General features: G+C 53.9%; 1 protein-coding gene and 1 pseudogene across 1 annotated transcript in view; one reads left to right on the top strand and one right to left on the bottom strand.

Moving 5' to 3' along the window:
- Positions 1–24921, top strand: part of LAMB3 (laminin subunit beta 3) — a 48618-nt gene that overhangs the window by 19407 nt on the left and 4290 nt on the right. Inside the window, exons 9-26 of the mRNA XM_025043985.1 lie at positions 6662–6776; positions 7304–7377; positions 9093–9284; positions 10640–10703; positions 11032–11225; positions 13038–13158; positions 13902–14090; positions 15306–15461; positions 15823–16019; positions 16342–16453; positions 17232–17610; positions 18675–18835; positions 18972–19189; positions 19471–19668; positions 20005–20149; positions 23866–24073; positions 24509–24650; positions 24738–24764. Of these exons, the coding sequence (XP_024899753.1) occupies positions 6662–6776; positions 7304–7377; positions 9093–9284; positions 10640–10703; positions 11032–11225; positions 13038–13158; positions 13902–14090; positions 15306–15461; positions 15823–16019; positions 16342–16453; positions 17232–17610; positions 18675–18835; positions 18972–19189; positions 19471–19668; positions 20005–20149; positions 23866–24073; positions 24509–24650; positions 24738–24764 (2892 nt within the window). The remainder of the gene's footprint in view (positions 1–6661; positions 6777–7303; positions 7378–9092; positions 9285–10639; positions 10704–11031; positions 11226–13037; positions 13159–13901; positions 14091–15305; positions 15462–15822; positions 16020–16341; positions 16454–17231; positions 17611–18674; positions 18836–18971; positions 19190–19470; positions 19669–20004; positions 20150–23865; positions 24074–24508; positions 24651–24737; positions 24765–24921) is intronic.
- Positions 1680–1798, bottom strand: LOC112476567 (annotated as a pseudogene).

Below are 24921 nucleotides of genomic sequence, written 5' to 3'. Positions count from 1 at the left end.
CAGGGGGCGCGGTGGGAACTCAGTGTAATGGGAGTTACAGGAGCAGCGCGTACTCCTTCCAGTTCCAAAATTGTCTCAACTCCTGATCTCAGAGTGCGGCTCCTTTTTTTTTTTTGTGGGCCAGTCTTAGCTTGTTGGCATGTTACCTCCTCTGTCTAATTTTATCTCAGTGGCTGAATCCTGCTGGCCTCGAGGGCTTGCTTCTGTGGGTTTTGAGTCCATATTGCAACCCTTACAATGGACCTGGGCCTTAGACAGCTTGGCCTTGTGTACCTTCCCCCTGCCTCCTGCTCAGCTTCGCCTTTCTGGGCTCACCTGCTCTGACTCCCCATTAACCATCCGGCCTGGGCCCGGGCAGTTCTTGCCCTAAATGGCCTGAGGCCGCAGTCCCACCCCGCTCTCCTGTTCCCTTTCCTCCAGCTCCTGCATAACCTGTGCCTAAACTCACTGCACTGCTGACTCCTAAAGCTCAAGCGTGAATGAAATGTCTCTGACATGTTCCTGCCCGTGTTCTCTTTTGTGCTTCCCCTGATGCTCGGCCCCTCATTTAAAAAGTAGGAGTAATGACAGCGCCACTTCAGTGAGTTGAGCCACGTGACCGCCGGCATGGCATCTGGAAGATGCTAAATGTTTCATCTCCCTCCCTCACGCACCTTCAGGGACCTGTGCCTGTACGCAGAGGCCACCCCGTCTTCGAATCACAGCCCTGAGCATTTCTTCCCTGATCAGGACATGCACGTACTTAGTGAAATCGCCCATCCTTGGGCCAGCCCAGTCTCCGCCTCCAAGGTGACCGCTGATGATCTGATGTGCAGTGGGCTGTTAGAGAATCTGCAAGCAGTCGAGGTTAGCAAAGCCGCCCCCATTGGGTCGAAGAGTCTCTAGTTCTGATCCTGGCTCTGGCACTTAGAATAGAAATGTGACCTTACAAAGGTCGTGACTTCTCTCTAGACCACCATTTCCCCATCGATGAAACGAAAGAGTTGGTTTAGTCAAACTTTACATTTGTTCAGCTCTAGCGTCTCTGCGACCTTCTGGAGGGTCCACTGTGGTCCCTGCCAGATGAGCACCGGCAGGGGCTGAGCCATGTGTGCCCTCTGGTCATCTCTGGGCTGGTGCATGCGCCTCAGGAACTAGAGGGTTTTGCTCTGAAGATTTCCAGCTTTATTTCTGCTCCTGACAGTGTCTCCTCCAATGTTGCGTCTGCTCCCCCAAATGCTTTATCTATCCCCAGTTCTCTCCCTTCACAGGGGAAAACTTAATGACCCAGCCGCCTTAATAAGAGTCTTACAGAGTGCATGCCTCAGGTTAATTAGCTGTGTAAACCAAACAGCTGTCATTTTTATCTCTTGGAAACAAGCTGTGGAGCAATAGCCAGTGGTCATCCCCTTCTCTCTAACACACACACACACACACACATGCACACACACACATGCACGAGAGAGCACCCATACCCACATGCCACACACCCCAACACATACCCCAACAACCACTGCCTTTCTTTGATGATTGTTTTCTTGTCCCGTGTCTTAGCTAATGTGTAAGAAGAACAACATCTTCATATACATGTTTTTTTTGTTTGTTTGTTTTTGTTTTTTTTTTAGGCAAGGCGATCCTTAGTTGACCGCACAGATTGCAAGGACCTTGTCAGCTTACAATCTTTTATTTTTTTATTTTTACACCTACAGCACCTGGTCTTCCTGGGTGGTTTCCCATCCAAGGACTAACCAGGCCTGACCCTGCTTAGCTTCTGAGATCAGATGGGATCAGGCTTGTTCAGGGTGGCATGGCCATAGACCATCTTCATATAAATGTTAAGAACCTTGTCCTCCTTGCTCTCAGAGGACTTTGAGCCTGTCTCTTTCCGAAGTATCTACCTTCATGCTCCCCACAAGCTCTCAGCAGGTCTGAAACTCCCTAAAGCTCTTACTATCGGATTGGGGATTCACTCTTTTGGATGAAGCATTGTTGAGTTCCTTGTTTAAAATGCAAACACCCTTTATCAACCGTTTCTATCTAAGCAAGGGTATGCTTATGAGAAAACTAGCTGTGGATTTTGCAAAGGGTCCCAAGAGAGTTAGATCCAGAATAAGTAAGTTTTGAGGGGATAGAAGAAAATGGAAAGGGACAATAGAGAAAATAGTTACTATTAGAGGGAAGCAAAACTCGAGTTGGTAGAATGTGAGATTCTTGGGTCCTGGTTGTTACGGGCCGGGGAATATGGCGTGGAGATCTGGAAGGAGAGAAGGGGAAAGGTGTGGTGGGAAGGCCGGGACACAAACCTGGGTGGCCTCGCAGCTCTGCTGGACTGACCTCTCACCCCACTGCTCCTGGGGTTCAGGTCACTAGAAGTCTCAGGGCAATGTCTAGTAGACCTGTCTCATTTCTTAGTCATCAAGAGCTGAAGGGATCGTTGTCACTGGAAGAACCTGCAGGGGTCCAGGTGTACAAATCGACTCTCCACACCAGGTCTAGGCTGACACCTCTTTTTATAGAGCACAGGTCTGAGGTCGAGGCCACCCTTCCCAGGGAGAAGAGAGAGAGTGTCTAGTCCCTTCAGTTTCCCATGGTTGCCAAATGAGGTGGCCCATGTGTTCCTTGAATCATAACAGGACAAGGAGGTTTGGAGGCAGATAGCCTGGGACAGAAACCCCTGTCTCCTCTCTTCCTAGCTCTGTAGACTTGGACTCATTTCTTCACTTCTCTAAGACTTGCTTTCTTAATCTGTGGATATAATATACCTACTTCGAAGATGTCAGAAGGACGAAATGAGCTAACGCAAGTACTACGCTCAGGTACAGTGTAATTTCTGGGTGTGTGGTATATATCATCTCTATAATCAGCTGCAGAAAATGACCTTTCTGAACTTAGTTTGGATGAAGATAAGGGTGGTATAGGGTTAAGGCTTTGGTTAAGATGTTACTTCATGACAAGGAAGATTAAATTGAAGGCACTTCATGGCATCGGGGCACTCCTCCTACCCAACAGTCCAGCAGGCCCTGATTTTGACCTTGGCGGGCTATATCCAGTGACGTAGACATGGTGGATCCCAGTGGGGTCTAGTGGGGGCCTTGCTGATCGAAGGCCTTGATGGGTCCCCGCTTTCCCTGTCCACTTTGCTAGGAAGAATGTTTCTCCAGTGTGACGTCTGGCCCAGGTCTTATATTTCTTTTGCTTCCTTTGCATTCTTATTTGGAGTGTGTAACTTCCGAGCGGATAACCCGCAGTAGGGGAGAATTCTGAGAGCATGTCAGAGTGAGAAGGGACTTCATTATCTCATCTCACCCGTGCACTTTTTTACCGGTGAAAAAGCTGGAGTGGAGGGAATGTCTTTTCTTTCAGGGAGCTGGACTTTCTTGTCCTGGCTTGCTTTCTTTTGGCCCTGGCTGGCAGCCATGACCCTGACATGGACACAGGTGGCTTCTGGCTTGCTCTTGGGAGGGAGCTAGGCCATGGATAACCACAGCCTGCTTTCTCGTTTCCCCAGAATTAGCTCTGTGTTCTGCACAGACTTGAGCTTTGACTTGTCTGCCTTCCTTTCCCACCCTCTCCATTGCGATTCAGGCTCATGCTGGCGCCTGTGCTCTTCTTTGCCCTCCTCGAGCTCTCTGGGAGGGTTTGTCTTCTGGCCAGACTGAGCTGAGCTTCTAGAAGGCTCCAGGATAAGGGAAGAGGCTCAGCCTTTCCAGATGGAAAGCAAGCAGGAGCCAAACTGGCTAAAGGCCTGACAGGCTGGATTGATAATAATGCTGTGTCTCTGCGGCAGCGCAGCCAGGGGAATGCTGGCCAAATGACCTCAGAGAGGGGGCAGCTGCAGCTGAGCATTTCCAGCTCCGAGAGAGACTGGAGGCACGTAACACACACCAGGGGAAGAGCCTCGTGTTGAGAACCTTTCTCTCTCTCTCTCTCTCTCTCTCTCTCTCATGTATTTATACGTACACTACGTAGAGGCATACAAGAATAAAATAGCAAAGGAAACTGAGGCCCAAAGGGGAAGAAGAAATTAACAGCTTATCTTCACGTGGGCTTCTGCCATAAGCTGTTCTATTTCGGGCCTCCATCCCCCTAGCTAGTTGACAAGCAGAACTACTTAAAATACCTGTGGCAAGCCTGCTAGCTTAGCTTGTCTCTAAGGATTGAGATAAATCCCTCCTTTAGCCATGTTACTATGATAAGCAACGCGTTTAAGTGCGTGAGGACATCTGATCCCTCCATCAGTGCCTGTACACATGGAAGGAGCATGGAAAAAGCATGGGCACCCCAGACACTGAAGACTGAGGGAGGAGGCAGTAATAAGCCCATGCTGAATATCTGGGACATTTTAAATTTGTTTTATTTTATAATAACACCTATTTTTCTGAGCATATAAGTCAATATATACCCAAAGTATAAAAGTGTTAAATTATTAAAAAGTAACAAAGAAGGAAAAAGTTTACCTGTAATCCCATTACCCAGAGATATTAGGTTAGACTGCATGTAGTTGCCATTTTTGTAGGTCAAAATGGCTGAATCTCAGCAATTTCATGAGGAAAATAGGCACAATATCAGCTTAATATACAAACATTTTCTATTTCTTTCAAAATATCTTTTTGAGATTATGATATATATACAAGTTTATGTCCATCTTTTTTTTCACGAAACATAAGATAAGCATTTCCCCCGTATTTCTCTAATAACTACATAATAGTCAATCATTTGGGAATATTGAAGGCATTGTCACAATCCCAGCTTGAACTGTTCTAGCTCCTGTGTCCCATAGCCCAAGAAAAGAAAGAACCTTGTTTCTGACACTGTCTTGGCCAGGGAACAGGCTGGGATCAGCTCTCAGCAGGGCTGGGGAGGGAGCTCTGGTGACAGGCCACCGGAAGGCAGCTGGCTCCTGCTTCTCTGTGGAACATGGACCGAGTGGAGACAGCGGATGGGGAGTGGAAAAGTTTGCTCCTGAGAGGCTGGGCAGAGTGGAGAGAAGGGTGTGCTCACTGTCAAGGACCAAGATGGGATTCTGGAGAGTCACATTCCAGCAAGAGGCTTCTCTGGCCCAGAAGGGATCGTTTTAAGTGCTCAGGTGTTTAATTCAGCCGCTGACACATCTGTGGGCTCTGTGTTGACTGAGGTGGGTCAACCTGAGAAGCAGGCTTTCTTCTCAAGGTGTTTTCCTCTGCCTTGGCTTCCCACATGGCCGGTTTCAAGGTCAGACAAGCCCTTTGGGTGAGACAGAAATTGTCCCATTTTACCATGCTTCCCATGATGTCTGTGCGCCCAGCTGGTTTCCTCATGGAAATGAGCGATGAAAGGAGGGAGGGAAGGAGGGGAGGGGAAGGGAGAGGAGGTATTCTCTCTGGTGCCCGTGCTGGAGAGGAGGGATTCTCACTGGCTGTCAGGCAACAGGAAAGCCACACAGCCTCTTTGAACCTCAGCTTCTCACATGTAAAACGGGAATCATGCTGCTGACCACGTGGGTTTGCTGTGGGGCTTAGATAGGTTATGTATTGAGACTCCTCACACAGTACCCGGCACATGGCGGGCACTCCACCCCTTACTACTGACCTTTTGTTACCTCCTCACTCCCCGCCCCTCCTTTTAGACTCCCCAAGTGCAGGAAGGAAGTGTCTTGTAATAACATTAATGAAAATGTTAGTGCTATTGAGCATTTACTATTCACTCGACCGGTATTTATGGAGGACCTACTATGCGCCGGGCACTTTTCTCAGCCCTGGGAATACAGCAGTAAAGGAAAGTGAGTTCTGCTCTCCTGGCCTATCCATTCTAGCATGGGGAGGCAGACAATACACAACTCCTGTAAGCAAATAAATGGATGATAAATGTCAAGTGGAGATACGTACTATGTGCTATGAAGAAAAACGTGGTAGGGGCAGGAAATGGACGGGGCGGAGAGAAGCCAGGGGGCCGTGGTGCTGTTCCACGCAGGGCCCCGTGCAGCCATGACTGGAGCATTAACCATCCGAAAAAATTTCTTGTTTAAAAAAGCACTTTTGGACACGACGAGGACAGTCCCAAGCCCCGGTGTTTCTGGCTTTGGGGGCTGTGAAGCTAAGCAGGGCCTAGCACAGAGCGCGTGCTCATTAGATTCGTGGAATGATTAAATGACTCTATCCCAACCTCCACCCAATTTACAGAGGAGAAAACTGAGCTCAGAAAGTGGGGTAACAGAGCTAGAACTGGATCCCCAAGTTCCCTTGTTCTGTTTTGATGTCTCTTCTCCCTGATCCTCAGAAACTCAGTTTTCTCCAGGCTGCCAGGATTAAGCGAGAGATGTGAAACTCTGTAGCCTGCATTTAGCACATAGTAGGTGCTAAATTAATGTGTTTCCTTTTTTTTCTTTTCTTTTTTTTTTTGACACCCTTTTCAAGTTTCTCTTTTAGGCAATGTCATCTACCAAAGATTTTTCTTCTACCTCATACTCTGTTCCAACCATAATACCTACATTGTATTCATTTAGCTACATGTTAGGATGGACACAAAGGAATTAAAGAATGGCCAATAGCCTCGTTTTTACGAGGTTAATCTTTCCAAGTGTATTAATCAGTGGCTCTCTAGGGCGAGGATTTCCGTGGAGGGAATGTTCTGGGCTCTCAGGACACGAGGGGACAATTCTATGTGGACCCCATCACTGAGTGTCCGCTGTCTCCTTGCTCCACAGTGGCAGATGAAATGCTGCAAGTGTGACTCCAGGTTGCCTCACAATTACAACAGTCATCGAGTGGAGAACGTGGCTTCGTCCTCAGGCCCCACCCGCTGGTGGCAGTCACAGAACGGTAAGGGCCTGCCACCTACAGGGGCCCAGACTTGTGGAGTCTGGGAACCCTTTGGTTTTCCCGGGCAGTTTTTCACTGCACTGGGATATGAGCGGTTGACGGGCAGAAACTTCCGCCTCCATATTTGGTCTCTCAGGCGTTGTGTGTAGAAGAGTTAAGAGTTACTGGAAGTTAAGGGACAGGTAGGAGGAGAGGGGAGTCCCTCTATTCCACTCTGCTTACTCACCATGGGCTTGTTGAGGGGACCGAGTCTCGAGGACGGGTCCATGTTGTACGGACAGGTCGAAACTCTTTCAGGTATTAGCGGTACCAGGTGATGGTGGGAAGGAAATTTTGCCAAGCGTGGATAGGATCTTGAATAGTTAATATAAGCAGAAAAATGCTGGTGCCATATTCCTTTCTGAGGGAAATCAGAGGATCGAGCGAGAGTGCCTCTGCCTTCCTGGGGCTGCTAGAGTCCAGAGCCTTCTTCAGGAGAGGCAGGTGGAAATTCTCTGGTCTAAAGTTCCTACTTTTTGTCCTTCTAGATGTCAACCCTGTCTCTCTGCAGCTGGACCTGGACAAGAGATTCCAGCTTCAACACATCCTGATGGATTTTAAGGTATGTTTCCTGGGGATGGCAGTGGATAGGAGAGGGACCCTGGGCCATGTGGGCTTAGACGCATGGGGGGCACGGAGCTCTTGTCTGCCCAGGCTGGGTGACACTTACTCTGACCCTATATCACAGTGACAGCAGAGGCCCCACTCAAGAGAGAGCAGTGGCACCTCCAGGCTCCCTGTCTTGGCCATGCAGTGATGATTATCTGCCTCCTCTCAGCATCCCCCACCCTCAGTCCATCTAATTCATTCATCTCTGCCAAGCAGCGGTTCTGCTGGCTGGGCCTGTCACTTATTATACGGTTTTTATTCTTGGTATACTCTGTTTTAATAACTTTGCTGATGAGCTTGAGTCTAATAAACAGCCAGAACTGGCCCGTCCACATGAAAGCTGCGCTTCGAAACAGCCCTTCTGAAGCAATCTACTCATTCAGGGCTGTTTCTTCTCAGAGGACTTTCGGATTCTGCTTTTAGACTAACCTCTGACATACTCCTTTGGGAGGGAACTTTTTTCCCTTTTTAATTTGTGACAGGCGATTTTTTTTTTCTTTTCAGAAAAGATTTGATTTTATTCATTCTACAGAAATAGACGTTTAAGGATCAAGTGTGGTTAATAAGATTGGATGATAGGGAAGGGCGATCGTCGGGACTTAAAATGAGTTGTGAAAGGAAAAGCAATAGGACCTAATTTCTTGTGTGACTAAGGAAGTTAGTTCTAGGAGCCTCGCCCCAAGAAAAGGTCAAAAGTATTTTGAGACGTGGCAGTGTCATTGGAATACATGCCCAATCTGTTCCGGTGACAGCTTTGAGGAGCACCATTCATTTCGATGGATGCTGTGAGTTTCTTTGTTTGACGGTCACTCACCCATTCATGTATCTGTCCATTCTTGCTCCGGACATACGGAACAGTGATTGCATGTTAAGGTCGGTGCCAGATGTCAGGGATACAAACGATGAGTAAAGCTAAATCACAATCCTCAAGTTGCCTCAGTTTTTGTAGGGAAGACAAAGAAACAGTAGTGAGAGCGTGTGATGTGCGCTCTGATTCTGCTAAGAAGAGGTGCTGGGGAGTGTGGGACGGGGCATCTCGTCGGTGCGTCTTGTCTCGATGGGGCGTGGTGTCAGCGAACACGTTCAGGGCGAGATGAGCCTTTCTAGACCAGTAATAGCCAGGCGAAGGGCGAAGTTTATTCCAGGTGGAGAGAACAGCAGAGCACAAAGGTGAAGGGGCAAGAGACAAGAAGGTATCTAATTGGGGAGGAGGAAGGTACGTCGGGTCTGGAGGGAAAACCGTGTGTTCGTGGTGAGAGGTAGGGATGTGGAGGGCCGCAAAATGGTGAGAGCTGAGTTTACAGATTTCGATGGGGAGAGCGGAGAGCAGACTAAAGACTCACCTATTCATTCAGCAAATGTGGACTAAGCACCTACTGTGTCCTGGATGCTGGGGGCACAGCTGTGAATAAGACAGACGAGGAGCCTGTGCTTTACTGTAGCGGGTCTCAACCGGGAGATATTTGGCAATTTCTGGAGATAGTTTTGGTTGTCGCGACTGTGGTTATGCTATTGCCATCTACTGAGCAGGGGTCAGGGATGCTGCTCACCATCTTATAATGACCAGTACAGCGGCCGCCAGCATGTTTAGGAGTCTGTTTCTGTGATTGTGTCTCCAGGCCTTCTGGCCCTTCAGTCACTCAGACCCCGCCTTCTCTGTCACTGCAGGGGCCCATGCCCGCTGGAATGCTGATCGAGCGCTCCTCAGACTTCGGCAAGACCTGGCAGGTGTACCAGTACCTGGCTGCTGACTGCACCTCTGCCTTCCCCCGTGTCCGTCAAGGCCAGCCTCAGAGCTGGCAGGACGCTCGGTGCCAGTCTCTGCCCCAGAGTCCTAACTCACACCTAGAAGGAGGGAAGGTATGTAGAAAGGACCCTGAAAAAGTAGCCATGGGGAGGGATCTTCAACAGCCCATCACTCACTCCTTCGTCCAGACTCAGGAACGGATGAGAACCCGCTGGGCGGTGCTCCTTCCTGTCTTTCCTGAGCTCTCCACCCTCACAACACTTGCCGCTCGTCCTCTTTGCTGCCCAGGAGGGGTAGTTCAGAAACCGTGGAGAGCACTGCATGGCCCAGCCCTGCTCTCTGCCGTGGCCTCCTCCCCCACAGCCCGATGGCCCATCCCCACAGTGGACAGGGTACAGCCAGCTTTGCTCCAGTGCGAGGACTTTGAGATGGCCAGTTAGATTCAAGTGAGCAAATCACACTAATTTAATTTAGTCTCTGATTTCACCTTGGTAAAGCTTAACGTGAGAATGACCTTTCTCCATTTAATCCATCTATCGAGCCTCATCCTCACCCATGAGAAAATTCTGGTACAAGCCACAGCTCCAGGTGGCCTGGACTTAAACCCTGAGCTAAAAATGAGAACCTGCCTCTGGAAGCATCTCCGAATGCCTCTTCCTGAACCCTCCTACGTGGGGCAAAATCGTTCCATTTCTCTCGTACCTACTTTTCCCCGCTGCCGCTGCCGTGGGAGGCTTTCTCGGACCGGCTAGGGCGCCCTCACCACGTGCTCCGAGGGCCGCCCTCCCTGAGAGCAGCGCGTCTCATCCCTCCTCTGCGACAGCTGCTCCTTGGTTAAATCGCAGCCAGATCCACGATGGCCGCATTCTCCAGACCCCAGATTAGAACACAGGACATTTTCCTGACTTGTGAGAGGTGGAAGACGCTTCTTGGGAAAGGAGATAAAGTCTCATCTGATGAATGGTTTTTAATAAAAAGAAATAGTATAGTTGAAATTCGAGTCTCAAGGGTGGTGGTCGCCATATCTCTGCATCCCTGGGCTTCTGGATTTTCTCATTCATCCTGGGTTTTGGACAGTTAGTGCCCCTTGAACCTTTATATTTACATGATATATCTTACTGTAATTTCTGACACAAGGAAATGAGGAAATTCTTGGGATTGTTGTATTTTCAATTGAGAGATTGTTCTCTCTCTTTCTCTCCCTTCTCCTCCACCTCCCACCGCCCCCCGCCGCCTGTTTCTCTCTCTCTCTCTCTCTCTCTCTCTCTCTCTCTCTCTCTCTCTCTCTCTCGGCTTGACCAGAGAGGGTGGTCAGAGCCTTCACATCCGCTGTCCGCTCCGCTCAGCTTCCAGGTTAGGAGGACCTCAGTGGAGCACGTAGAGGGCGGGTCGTTGAATGGGAAGGAGACTTCTGAGCTCAGGACACTGTTTCCTCCTTCCTCAGGGCCTCCCTTCCCTTTCTCTGTAGGTCCAGCTTAACCTTATGGATCTAGCTTCTGGGGTTCCAGCAACTCAGAGTCAAAGAATTCAAGGTCAGTGTGGCTACCCCTCTAGCTGGGGACTGTGGGTGGGCAACAAAACAGTGTTGGAACCCAGGTCACAGGACCTTCCTGCTTACCCCATAGAGGTACTGGGGTGGTCCCAGAGACTCAAAGGGCCTGAGCTGGAGAGGGTAGGGGTGTCTTTTCTGCTGTGGGAGGGTTGAGGGCTGCGGAAAATGGCCCCCGGAATAGCCTTCGGAAGGCAGGGAAGAAGGGACGGGCAAACCAGAATGCCTTTCCTTATCCTCCCCGCCCCAGGAGACTATTTGCCTCTAACTTCTTTATCCACCCCCGCCCCTTGTTGTCTGCCTCTTCTCAGAGCTGGGGGAGATCACAAACTTGAGAATCAACTTCACCAGGCTGGCCCCCGTGCCCCAGAGGGGCTACCACCCCCCTAGTGCCTACTATGCAGTGTCCCAGTTGCGTCTGCAGGGCAGCTGTTTCTGTCACGGCCACGCTGACCGCTGTGCCCCCCAGCCCGGAGCCCCTGCCGGCCCCTCCACCACTGTGAAGGTGACAGTCCAGGGTGGGAAGGGCACGGGGTGGGGGCGACCAGAGCGTGCTAAGAACATCCTCGAGGCTCCCGTAAGGCAGGGTAGGTGCTAAACTGGAGACGTGGGTATTTAATATTTTAGCAATGGCGAAAAAAGTGTAAGTGGTTATTTCAGAGGTCCGAATTTTGTAGCACTTCCTTAGACCTGCACTATGGGGTGGGATGGTTTTTATTTTCAGTCGCATGTGAGCGTAGGCGTGGGAGTGGAGCGAGCACCAGGCCATGCTTCTCGACCCTGGCTACATGTGATAATTTCCTGGGGAGCTAAAAATATTGCCCAGACGCCCACATTCAGATACTCAGATTTTGTTATTGTTTTTTTAAGGCTTCCAGACAATTTTAATGTACTGCCAGGATTAAGAGCCCCTGGTCTGAGGACTCTAAGCTCCCCTCTAGTGATGAGAGCTGGGACAGGGAGAGAGAAGAGTCTTAACACAGATGCCAGGTGCGTCCCAGACCACCTGAATCGGGTGCCTCAGAGACTGGAGTGAGAAGCTCCAGCTTGCTAAGCAACCCAGGGATTTTGCTGTGAAGCCAAACTTGAGAACCACGAGTAGAGGAGGACCCTGGGCCAGGAAGAGGGAGCTGTCATTTCATGGTCCTGGGGCTTTCGTTCTGTTAACATATGGGAACGTGATGTTTGCCTTACCGATAGGTGGGCACACGGAAATTGTGTAGAATGGCCTGCGAGGGAGGGAAACGTAAAAGGAACATTGCTCAGCTTTATTCTTTCAACTTCTGGGCCAGCTCCTGTCCCGGGGTCCCCAGGGGGCCAGAGGGAGACCAGCCCCAGGAGTGTGCCATCTGTTGGGGCCACAGACAAGGACCAGCCGGGGGACTGCCGGCCAGTGCCACGTGCTGTGCGCGGGGGCGGAGGGAGAGGACACGCCTGCTGTTCTCAGATCTGGCCGTACGGGGAAATTGCCACTTTTAGAAAGTGACGATGCCTGGCACTTGTCCCTGAGTTTCAGATTGAATTGGGCCTGTGGTTGGTACTTTTTAAAAGGCTCCCCAGATGATTCTGAAGTATATCCAGGGTTGAAATCCACGGGACTAGAGGAACCAGGGAGGCCTGGTGAAGGAGATGCCGTTCTAGTTGGCGGGATAGAGAAGGGTATCCCAGGTAAAAAGAAACACGTTCGTGAAAGGCCAGAGGTGGGGAAAGGCAGGGCTTGCAGAGGAAGCGGCTAGAGCTCAGCTAGGCCTCCCTGCCAGGAGAGAGCGGGAAACAAGAATGGAACAAACATGCAGATCCTTGAATGCCAGGCCGAGGGTGTTGGGCTTAATTTGGGAGACAATCAGCACACAATAGCTCTTCTATTTTTATATCTTAATGAGTCTGGTAACAACTCATCATGCAGTGCAATTAGCCAAACAACCTCAGTCATAGATTGTTGGAATAGAAATCTCTAGAGGGCTCACAAGCTTCTAGAATCACAGTTTACCAACGAGGGTGTCTGAGCACCTTCCCGATGCTGCTTTAGACGGGGCATGACGGGGTGTCCAGGTGCAAGGAACGCGCTTGTAAAAACCTAGCCAGAGCAGCAGTGCAGACACAGGGCACACCCGTGTGCACATGTGCACACGCACACACACAAACACATAAGCAGGCCGTTGAGAGTCGCAGGAGTTGAATGGAGGCTGGAAGAGCTGGGATCTGAGCTGGATTCTGAGGGGCGGGTGGACGGGTCGGCGGAGAGGGAGGGCAGCTCCATCTTGGGGAATGCTTTGATCGCTGTTCCTGACCTGATGACTGATGGCCCCTCTCCTAGGTCCACGATGTCTGCGTCTGTCAGCACAACACCGCAGGCCCCAACTGTGAGCGCTGTGCACCCCTCTACAACAATCGGCCCTGGAGACCTGCAGATGACCAGGATCCCCATGAATGCCAAAGTATGACCGGGCGGGGCGCTGGCCCCTCTGGGCCTCAATGACCTTTCCAGGGACACAGGGAGAATCCATTCTTTATTATTTAAATGTAATCTTAGTCGCAGTCCTGCAGTCTAAGCTCTCCTTGCTCGGTGGGGATAGAGAGAGTATTTGGGTTGTAGCTGCCTCTTCCATCCTTCTCCTCATCCAGGCCTGGAGGGACCAAAGCTTCGATGCTTCCATGCTTTAATGCTCCATGGCTTCTTCAAGATCCTTCTTTTACTGTTCCCTCCACTTGCCTTATCCTGTGTGGGACGCATCTCGTTTCCTACTTCGAATGGTCCCCTGGAGTCAGGGCCTTTCTTTGCATAAATGAGGGAAACGGGGGAGGGTTCCCAGCCCAGAGAGAGGCAGTGACCCAGTGGGAGGTCCCTGGTGGCAATGGGGGTGAGTTGGGATGGACCATTCAAAGAATTCTCTCTTTGGCCCAACATGGCCATTATTCTTGGATTAGTTCCCACACTGGGAGTCAGGAGGCCTGAGTTCTCATTCTACTCTGCTTTCTTACTGGCCTTAAATAAATTACACAAGGCTCCCCGGGCCCCAGTTTCCGCATTTCCCAGATCTGAGTATGTGGCAGAGTCACTAGAGATGCCAACAAGTTAGCGAAGCCGTGCTTCGTCGATGGCGAAGGTGCTGGTCCAGCGTCAGCTTCGTCGAAGGCGAAGGTGCTGGTCCAGCGTCAGCCTCGGCTTCTACTTTTCCAGGGTGTGACTGCAATGGGCACTCAGAGACGTGTCACTTCGACCCAGCTGTGTTTGCCACCAGCCAAGGGGCACATGGAGGGGTGTGTGACAACTGCCGGGACCACACGGAGGGCAAGAACTGTGAGCGGTGTCAGCAGCACTACTTCCGGAACCGACGCCCTGGCGCCCCCATCCAGGAGGCCTGTATCCGTAAGGAGGGGCTCCCGGGGAACCACCTGTCCCTCTGGACACAACAGAGCACATGTACCTGGAGACACATAAGGCCTCAGGAAGTGTGATGAGTTGATCGTGTGTCAGGACGTGTGGGCCATTGTTTTAACTTAGCTGTGCACTTCTAAGCAAATCACCTAACTTCTCCAGACCATCAGTCAATCAGTCAGTCATTACGTAGACTTTATTGTGGGCATAGGAGAGAAAAAAGTGAATAAGATACAATTTCTGCTGTTAAGAAACACACACACTGTTTGATGATATAAACCTTACACACTTGAGAAAGAGGGACAAAGCAGTGTGTCTTTTATGTGTCATTGCCTTTACGTGCTGTAACGTGGTTTGCTCTATAGTGTTCTGTGTCCCCCAGCACTGAGAATTCCTCCATGTCAGGGGTTATATCTGGTATCTTCAGGCCCTAGCACAATGACAAACAAATAACTGATGCCCCAAGAATAAAACAATGAGTGTAATGTGATGGAACACCCCAGAGTGACTTAACACGTGCGCAAGGGCCAGTGCGTTCAAACGAGCGAGCAGATGGGATGGAAGCAATCTGACTCAGGTGCGGTGAATCGGGAGCGACTTTCTAGAGGAAGAAACGGTCTGTTTTGAAAGGCATGAATGAGATGGGTGATGGTGGAAGACAGGAGAAAGCTGGGCCACTTCCTGTTGATAATATTTGTTTATGGAAAGAGTAAGAAAAACAAGTCGACTTCTGTTTCCAGCACTTCCTGGCTGTGTGACCTGAATACGTTCTTCACCATCTCTGAGCCTCGGTTTTTCCGTCTGTACAGTAGTGATAGGTGTCTCCACCTCTCAGGGTTATCGTGAGGACTGCCTAAGGCGACATGCACGAGTACCCAGCTCAGGGCTTGGCACAGAGTAGTTGTTCAATAAAGAATGACAAGACTTGTACAGTATTTGACATGTGCCAAGCCCTGTTCCACCTGCTTCACATCTACTCATTTATTCCCCATAGGAAGCCTATGAGGGTTGTGTAATTATCCCCGTTTTACAGATGAGGAAACTGAGGCACAGAGGGATTAAATGATTAAGGTATAAGGTCGTGAGCCAGGAAGTGGTGGAACAAGGACTTGTACCAAGTGGTCTGGCTCCTATGACCTGCCCTGAACTTTCTGCTTTTTTTGGTTCTTTTATATTCCTAATGTGGTGGGTGCTTTTTTCTCTCAGCCTGCGAGTGTGACCCGGATGGAGCTGTGCCGGGAGTCCCCTGTGACCCAGTGACCGGGCAATGCGTGTGTAAGGAGCACGTGCAGGGGGAACGCTGTGACCTGTGCAAGCCGGGATTTACAGGACTCAGCTCTGCCAACCCGCAGGGCTGCCACCGTGAGTAGGGGGGCCCGCCTGGCATGGCGTGGGTCAGTCTGCGTAGGGCCACCAGAACCGTGACACGCCCTGCTCATCAGGCTGTGTTTCGGATGCTGTGCCACTGGCCTCCAGCAGGTGGCAGCACAGCCCTAGGTTGGAAGGTGGGACTGAGTCAGCCAGCCGAAGGGAGGGCCCTCAGCCAAGCCACCAGGTGCTGGAATTGGTGGGAAATGCAGAGGATTTATGAGTCAGCCAGATTATGTGGAGGGATCGGCCCGCCTGGTTCTACTCCCGGGCTGGGCCCCCTCCTGGCGTACGTTCTCTGGGGGTGAGTTTTTGGTGAGCTGTCCCTCAACCTCATCCGCTTTTGCTCCTGCAGGCTGTGACTGCAGTGTATTGGGGTCTCAGCAGGACATGCCATGTGACGAGGAGAGTGGGCGCTGCCTGTGTCTGCCCCATGTGGTGGGACCCAAATGTGACCAGTGTGCTCCCTACCACTGGAAGCTGGCCAGCGGCCGGGGCTGTGAGCCCTGTGCCTGTGACCCAAACAACTCCCTCAGCCCCCAGTGCAACCAGGTACACAGCGAGGGTGGCCCCTGAGCCTCCCATCAGCATGTGCAGCCCCCACGCTGCTCCTCTGGGCCTTTCCTAAGTCAAGCTGGGCCGCTTCAGTCCCCAACCCCGGGGAAGGCCACCAGCATCCCTCCCTCGGTGGCTTGGAGCTCTGGCGATGCCTGTTTGCCACCCCTTTGTGAGGCCATCCTGGGCTTTGACTTAGGAGCTTGTCTCTGAGTGGGGGCCCTAGTCCGGGGACCCTGGTTTGGAGGCTGCTGCCTCGGGGAGGTTCTGCCAGCCCGGGCCCGTGAAGGAGGCTCCTGCACCGTGCTCTCCCCTCCAGTTTACAGGGCAGTGCCCCTGTCGGGAAGGCTTTGGGGGCCTGATGTGCAACGCTGCAGCCATCCGCCAGTGTCCCGACCGGACCTATGGAGACGCAGGCACGGGATGCCGCGGTATGCTCCGCCAAGTGGGGGGTGCTGAGCCTGTGGGGGGGTGAGCATTTGGAGGGGCTCGCGGTGGGGGTGCGTGGTCCGTGGTAGGGGAGGACATCTGTAGCCACACATCTGATGTGGGCCCTGGTGGCCCCGTGAGAGCACATGGTCCCCGCTGCTCTGGCCAGCCCGCTAGGCCTTCCAGCCCTGGGCCAGTGACATCGAGCCGTCCTCACGTCCCCACGACAGGAGGGTTACTTTGCTCCCCAATCCCTGAGCAAGCATTTCCCAGAGCCACCTCCAGGGCCTCAGCAGGGAGGCAAGGAGGAGGATGCTTCTTCCCTCCTCGTAGACGAGGAAATGAATCCTCGGGGGTGGGGAGGCGTGCGGTCCCCAGAAAGCCAGTCTGACAGCAGCCACAAGAGCTCGGGGACCTGGGCCTGGGCCCAGCCCAGCCTCGGCCTTACCGCGTCGTGCGGGGCGCGTCGCGTGCTCTCTGTGGGCCTCAGTTGCCTCATCTATAAACACGAGAGTGCAGGGGCGGCCGGCTCTGTCACGGAGTCGCTGTGGAAGTCAGATGAGTTGCCGCGTGTGTGGAGAGTGTGAGACTGAGGACAGTACCTGGCACGTAGTCCGTGCTGGGAAAGTGCTCGCTTTTGTTTCTGTCATCACCAAGATTTCACTCTGACCTCGACAGTCTATTAACGTCAGAAAGAACCTCAGGTCAGACCTCCTCTTGAGCGTTCCCCACCAGATACCTTGGTCTCCCTGACCCCGGCCTCATTTCTCCCCGCCCTAGCCTGTGACTGTGACTTCAGGGGAACCGAGGGCCCAGGCTGTGACAAGACCTCAGGCCGCTGCCTCTGTCGCCCTGGCTTGACCGGGCCCCGCTGCGACCAGTGCCAGCGAGGCTACTGTGACCGCTACCCAGTGTGCGTGGCCTGCCACCCTTGCTTCCAGGCCTATGACGCCGACCTCCAGGAGCAGGCCCTGCGCCTCAGCAGCCTCCGAAATGCCACCGCCACCCTGCGGCCCGGGCACGGCCTGGAGGACCCCCGCCTGGCCTCTCGGATCCGGGATGCAAAGAGCAAGATTGAGCAGATCCAAGCAATTCTCCGCAGTGCCCCGGTCACGGAGCAGGAGGTGGCCCAGGTGGCTAACGCCATCTTTTCCATAAGGTAACTCTATTTCCTGCCAAGCACTTATGTCAGGACAGCCCTTTACAGTTTACGAGGCATTTTTCATGTACCTGCTCTTACCTATCACAACAGTCCTGTGTGGGTGTCATTACTTCCATTTTCAGATGAGGAAACAGGCACAGATAGGTGATGTGACAGAGTCACGAGGCCACCAAGGGGCAGAGCATGGCCTCGGAGCACAGCCTGGAGCCCACACCCAGCATTCTTTCAAGTGCTCGGCCTGCCCGTGGGAGAGTCAGCTCTGGATTAGTCAGCCTGGTGGAGGGCATCCGAGAGGCAGGGGCTCTAAAAATAACTTGTATTTGCCTTGGGAATGGGAGCGGCCCCACCTACACCCACCTCCTACCAGCAGGGGCTCCTTCTTAGTGAGATTTGGTTCTGGAAGCGGCTATAACTCGTTTTCATTCCCAGACTGTCGTGCTCAGAGCCGTCCAGGTGTGTGATTGGCCTGAGTCTCACAATTGAGTAGCGAGTCCATAGGCCTTTGGTAGGCTGGCAGCGCGGGTGTGGAAGGGTGGTCCGTGCCTTAGCAAAGCCTGGAGGTGGAGAATGCGATGCGGGGGAGTTGGTGGTTGGTGGAGCTGCCAAGGGCATAGGGAGGGGAATCGGGGCAGATGAGCCCCTGCAGGTGGAGATGAGCAGGGGCCGCAGCTGTGGGAGCTCCGTGTGGGGCGTGGACTGCAGGAGAGAACCTCGGTGTCTGGGCTGTACAGGTGCTGGCTGAATCAGCCTGCAGTGAGCCGGGGAGCAGGGTCGGGGCGGTGCTCCTCGTGGAGGTGGAGGAGATTCGGGGGTGTCAGGGTCACACACGTTAAGGAAGGAGAGGTTTTTCTGGATCTGCCTGCAGAGGGGTGGAGGGGAGTTAGGCCGGCGCCCCCGGCCCCTGCCCTGCAGGATCCTCTTCAGCCTTGGGATCCTCCTCCTGTTGCCTCTGCTGAGGCCTCTGCTTCTCCTAACTCAGTAGCCGTTTCTCCAAGGGGAGGGCTGGTTCTGGGGAGGCGACCCCCACCTATATGTTAGTGAAAGCTCCTCTCCTGTCTCAGGCGGACTCTCCAGGACCTGCAGCCCAATCTGCTCCTAGAGGAGGAGACCCTGGCCCTCCCGGGAGACCTGGAGAATCTGGACAGAAGCTTCAACCGCCTCCTCATTATGTACCAGAATAAGAGAGAGCAGTTTGAAAAGATGAGCAGTGCTGATCCTTCGGGTGAGGAGTCGGTGCTCGGACAGCCGCAGGCATCACCGTGTCACACCTCGTCTCCCCTCCCGCTCCTGCATCCCTGCGCCTGGCCTCCGGCCTCCGGGTCCAGGGGCCACTCAGTTTTTCTCTCCTCTCCCCGCAGGAGCCTTCCGGATGCTGACTGCAGCCTACCAGCGGTCATCCCAGGCCGCCCGGCAGGCCTCTGACAGCTCCCGCAGGCTTCTCCAGCTCAGGGACAGCCGGAGAGAGGCAGAGGGGCTGGAGCAGCAGATAGGAGGAGGGGCTGCCAGTGGCCCTCATCTCGCAGCCCTGAAGCTGGGGTTGGCTTCTTTGCCTGATCTGACACCCACCGTCAACAAGGTGAGTCATGGCATGGAGCCCCGCTTCACGGAGCCCCACCCCAGCTTGTCACACACTAGCTGCTGCTACATGTTTCCTGTTAGGGCAATGTGAACCTATCCCACTCCCCAGCCCATCCTGACCCTTGTCCCCTCATGGGTGTGCTCAGTGGTTGCCAAGGAAACAAGTTTCTGGTGCCCCGTTGCCATGGAGATGTCTGGCTGTTTGTTTTCTGGGTGTGGGATGGGAGAGGTTGTTGAGGAGCCGTGAGTACCCTGTTGGATGCCCCCCTCTCTCCGCAGCTCTGTGGGGGTTCCAGGCAGACCGCCTGCACCCCAGGAGCCTGCCCTGGTGAGCTCTGTCCCCGAGACAACGGCACGGCCTGCGGCTCCCACTGTAGAGGTGCCCTCCCCAGGGCCGGTGGGGCCTTCCGGACGGCGGGGCAGGTGGCCCAGCAGCTGCAGGGCTTCAACGCCCAGCTCCAGCAGACCAGGCAGATGGTAGGTGTGGCCAGGGTTGGGTGGGCACCTGTCAGAGGTGGCAGAGGGGACAGAGCCCCTGGGCAAGTCAGTTCCCACTTTACGGTCAGGAGATGAGGGAGCAGAGATGTCCGGTGACCTGCCCCAGGCCCCATAGCAAGTGACAGGTGGAGTTTGGGGCCAATGTTTCTGGCTTTTTAAAACCTGACTCCACGTCATTTTTCTCTGGGACCAAACTGGGTTAGTCACACATGTTTCCCAGGCAGATCGTGGGCAGCGGGTGTCCACAGAATCATGGGGGTTGCTGGGGGGCCCCCTGGGGCTTTGGCCACCTCTGACTACAGTGTGTGTCGGCAGATTAGGGCGGCCGAGGAAGCTGCCTCGCGGGTGCAGTCAGATGCGCAGCGCCTGGAGACCCAGGTGAGCGCCAGCCGCTCCCAGATGGAGGAGGACGTCAGGCGCACACGGCTCCTCATCCAGCAGGTCCGGGACTTCCTCTCCGGTGAGCCTGGACTTGACCCTGCCCTGGGCGTGCGTTTCCCTCCTGCTGTCCTGGAAGCACAGCCAGCCGCCCTTTGTCCTGGCCGCCCTGTCACTCGCCTGGCTGGCTGCCATGGCCTTCCAGTGGTTTTCCTGCCTCTGCTCCTGCCGCCCAAGGTTCAGTCTCAACAGAGCAGCCTGAAACATCTTTGAAAAATGTGTACACGGAGTCACATCCTACCTGTGCCTAAAATCCTGCCTTGGCTTCCCCTTGTTCTTGGAACAAACGCCCAACTCCTAATCATGGCCTCTGCTCACCTCCTGGGTGTGGACGGTGTCCTCCCTCTGCACACCGGCTCTCCTTGAACAGGCCGGGCTGTTGTCCACCTCGAAACGTTTGCTTGCTCTGTCTCTACCTGGAATGCTCCCTCCAAGGCTGCTGATTCTTACCCTTCAGGTCTCAGTGTAAATATCTCCCTAGAACCTACCTGGTTGTCCCCCTTCCCTCCCAGTCCCCTTGACCTTCACTGCACTGTCTGAGCCTGCGTTGTGGGATTCATTTGCCTGCGAGGGGATCGTTTGCCTTCTCGCTAGACTGTGAACTCCCCGAGGGCAGGGATGGCTGTCTGTCTTGTTCACTGTGTCACTGGAGCCTAGCATAAGGCCAGACACCCAGCGTCGGTCGAATGAACAAACGAACCGGATCCCCTCCCTCGCCGCCCTGGCGAGTGGAAAGATCTCTGGCTAGGACTCAGGAACCTGCGTGACGCTGCACAAGTTGCTTTTCTCTGTGCCTCATCCTTTGCTTCTGCAAACGGGGATGGTAGTATTTCATGAGTTTATTCTGGGGATCGAGTAACTGATGTAAAATGTGTTTTGAAAAGTTAAAGATGCCTCAGGAATATGAGTTGATATTATTAGATTTCTAGTTCCTGCCAGGGAATTTACTTGGCTGGGAGCCCAGTTAATAGGAGCTGAGGGCGTGGTGTAACAATGGCAGTTCTTGCTACTATGTGCTGCTGCCTTTGCTCTGAATGGGCCGAAGCCCTCCTGAGTTTGGACAGCAGGCCAGAGAGGGGCAGGAAGGGTCTGCTGGGGTCCCCTGGCTTGACCGAGGCCATGCTGGAGCCAGCCTCCCTGACAGCCCCAGGATGGGGAAGAGAGTTACCTGGGGGTACAGGGAGGTGGTGCCCAGCAAACGGGGACGGAAGGGCAGGCCGAAGTTTGGGGCTCAGACTCACAGATAAGGAGGCCTTCCCCTGATCATGCCAAATGGAGCTGAAGGACCACCCACACCGCATCAGCCCCGGCCTGTGGGCAGGAGGTGGGTAGGAAGTCTCGCCTTGGGGTGCAAGGCCCATGGAACAGGCAGGGTACTGCGGGCCGTGGGGCCCTTTTCACCCTCTCAGTTACACTTGTGTCTCAGGTCAAGTCCTATCATGGAGCCAGGGGCAGAAAGAACCAGGGACCCAGGACAGTTCTCACAGTTTCCAGGGCACAGGTGCTGGTCTGCAGGGGGTGCGGGTACCAGTTGCTGTTGGCACGCAGGGTCACAGCGTCCGGGGGAGGCCTGAGGACGACGCCCCTTCCCACGTCTTCAGATGGGATTGACAAAAATAATAGTTCAGGTTTACCAAGTTCTTACTAAGTGACAGGCACTGTCCTACGTGCTTCGCATTGATTACCTTATTTAATCGCCACTGCCTGCCGCTTTGCGATGAGCACTCTAGGCACAGGGAGGTTAAGTAACCTTGCTAAGGGCATCCAGCCTGGAGGGAGTACAGGTAGGATTCATCTCATCTCAGTCTGTAGTCAACATCTTAGATTAATGCACTACGAGACAGACTCACTCTCTCTCTCTCTCTCTCTCTCTCTCTTTCACACACACACACACACATACACACGCACGCATGCACGCATGCACACACAGATATATCCTTGCCTTTGCTAACGTTTTTCCTCCCCCTGGATTATCTTCCCTCCCCACCTCTCCTGACCTGGCTAATTCTCACGCATCCTCTCAGAATCCTCCAGGTACCCCACTCTCCAGGCTGCCTCCCTGGACCTGTCAGACTGGGTTAGACGCCCCTCCAGTGGCTGTCCCAGTGCCTTGTGCTTACCCCGTCACTCGGGGTTGTGCTTCCTTGGTGACGAACCTGTCCGTCCCACCAGATTTTGAGTTCCATGAGCGCAGGGACCAAGTCTAATTTGATTTTCATTCTCAGCTCCCCACATGCTGCTGTTCAGAGCAGTGAGTGTTTGCTGAGCCTACCCTGGGACTCAGAAGCCTATGAAACTGAGTGTAACGCAGACCCAGCCCATGGGCACAGCCAGAGTGATGCAGGATGGAGGAAGGGCTGGAGCCAGGTGGGAGGAAGGGCAGGAGCTCAGGGGGGCGGCTTTCTGGGAAGACACATAGGGAGGACTCTGGGTTAGAGGAGAGGTTGCTGGTCTCTATCGGCAGCCCCTGTGAGAGCTCTTAGTCAGGGATAAGCCCACTTTGTTAAACTCAACAACAGTTATGCCTGGGCTCCTGCAGTGTGCTGCTCTGGCTCTGAAGGGACACGGCAGTGAAGGAGACGTGACTTCCACCTTCCAGGAATGTCCTTCCACCTGGCACGGGGAGGAGACTGGGGCTGGCACCCATGTAACTGGTAACTAGTGAGGAAAGCCTCTGGTTGCAGCGTAAGGCTGGGCCCAGGGCCCCAGAGGCGTTCGATGCCAGGGCAATCCATCTGGGTGGGCGGGTGCCGCCTTCCCCACCACGTCGATACCAGTGCAATCTGTGAGAGCGATCGGGGACAGATGGCGGGGAGAGGCCATCTCTGTACTTGTGAGCTCATTCTCCAACTCCAAGTTGGTTTGTAAAATTCTTGCTACCCGATTGTTTCATTTCATCCCTTCAGGTTGAGGATGGTTATTTCCATTTCACAGATCAGAAAACTGAGCTCAAAGAAGCCTTTTGACCTGTCTCAGGTTGCCTGACTAGTAGGAGGGAGGCCTGGGTCTGGAGCCCTTTCAATCATTCACTCGCTCTACAAACCCGATGTGCCCGCGAGTGCCAAGTGCTGCGCTAGGGGCTGGGGCTAGAGCTGAAGACGAGACCCAGTGTCTGCCCTGGTGGAGCTCACGTTCCCAGTGGGGAAACAGACAGACAGACTCCGGATGAATGAGTTACGTGTCCGGCAGGTGGGCGGTGACGAATGCAGGGAGAAAGGCGAGCAGAGAAGGGGGATGAGGAGCATGCGATTCGGGATCGAAGGGCCAGGCTTGGCCTCTCTGGGAAGGTGACATTTGAGCCAAGACCTGGCAATCGTTATCTGCCTTTGCAAAAATGAGCACTCCGGTCTGCGGAGGGGCGAATGGAAGGGGTCTTATTGCTAAGGAAGCAATTCCAGTTCCTGACTGCGCTCCCCAATTTAGGGCTGATTATGTTGGCGCTTCAGGCATTGTGCAGGAACAGCTGTCTGGCACCGCCTCCTTCTCCCCAGCCAGCAGTTTCCTGTGCCACCAGACACTTAGTTGCCACAGCTGTGCTGACAATCATCCTCCCTCAGCGTTCCCGGAAATTCTCAGAGAATGGGCACCTGAGTATGCCTGAGAGGGGCGGCAGGGCGTCAGGGCACCAGGCAGAGATGTCACAGTGGGGCTTCCCATGGTGCTGCTCAGCCTGGAGAAGCCTCTGATCTTTGGGGAGGTGGCCAGGCTCCCCCGGTCTGATGGATGGCTGTCTTCCAGACCCCGACACTGATACGGCCACCATCCAGGAGGTCAGCGAGGCTGTGCTGGCCCTGTGGCTGCCCACAGACTCCGCCACAGTCCTACGGAAGATGAATGAGATCCAGGCCATTGCAGCCAGGCTGCCCAACGTGGACCTGGTGCTGTCCCAGACCAAGCGGGACATTGCTGAGGCCCGCCGGCTCCAGGCTGAGGCCGAACAGGCCAGGTACGGCCTGGGCCCCGGACTCCGCCCCATCCCGGGCTGGGCTGGCGCTTAGCTCCCTGCGTCTGTCTGTCATTGCTGCAAGTGAGAGAAGAAGTTCTCCAAGTCAGCGGGGTGCAGGGGGCGGGGAGGCAGGAGGGGGCGCTTACTGTGCTGGGGGTGGCGAAGTGATGCACAACACGCAGGTGACACTTTGCTCGGCCCAGCCCTGTCTTCTGTCCTGGAACCTGTGCCCGAAGGGCGCCTCCGACGTAACACCCACATTCATCGTGTCTGCTTGCGGGGGTCCTGGGATGGAAAAGCCACTGAGGGAATATCCCCCTTTTTGTCCTGGCCGGGAAGGATATTCTCTTGGACCGGTGAGAGGGCTGAGCCACACATCTCTTCATTTCCTGTTCGCGGTTCTCTCCCCTCTCCCTTCTGCCCTCCCGACCCCAGGAGCCGAGCCCATGCGGCGGAGGGCCAGGTGGAGGACGTGGTGGGGAATCTGCGGCAGGGCACGGCGGCTCTGCAGGAAGCTCAGGACACCATGCAAGGCACCAGCCGCTCCCTTCGGCTCATCCAGGACAGGGTTGCGGAGGTGAGGTGCTTTGGCTTCTTTCTGCCATTTTGGGAGTGAACAGACAGATTCACACACGAGGCGTAGAAGATGCAGAAAGTGACTTAGATAGAAACTGAACTGGGACCTAAAGAAGGTGGCTTACAGCCTCGGGCCTGGCTTTGACCTTCGGTTTTCTGGTCTCGTGGCGAAGTGCAGAAAGGAGTCGGGGTCCGCTGAGCTGGAGAAAGGGGAGGCCGGGAGGCGGGTAGACAGATAAGGGAGTGGGAGGGGGCAGCAGTGATGTCCTGGC

The sequence above is a fragment of the Pteropus alecto genome, unplaced genomic scaffold (assembly GCF_000325575.1).
Source record: "Pteropus alecto unplaced genomic scaffold, ASM32557v1 scaffold101, whole genome shotgun sequence".
In the NCBI taxonomy this organism is placed as follows: domain Eukaryota; kingdom Metazoa; phylum Chordata; class Mammalia; order Chiroptera; family Pteropodidae; genus Pteropus; species Pteropus alecto.
The sequence above is the reverse complement of the archived record's forward strand: the minus strand, read 5'-3'. Positions and strand labels throughout refer to the sequence as shown.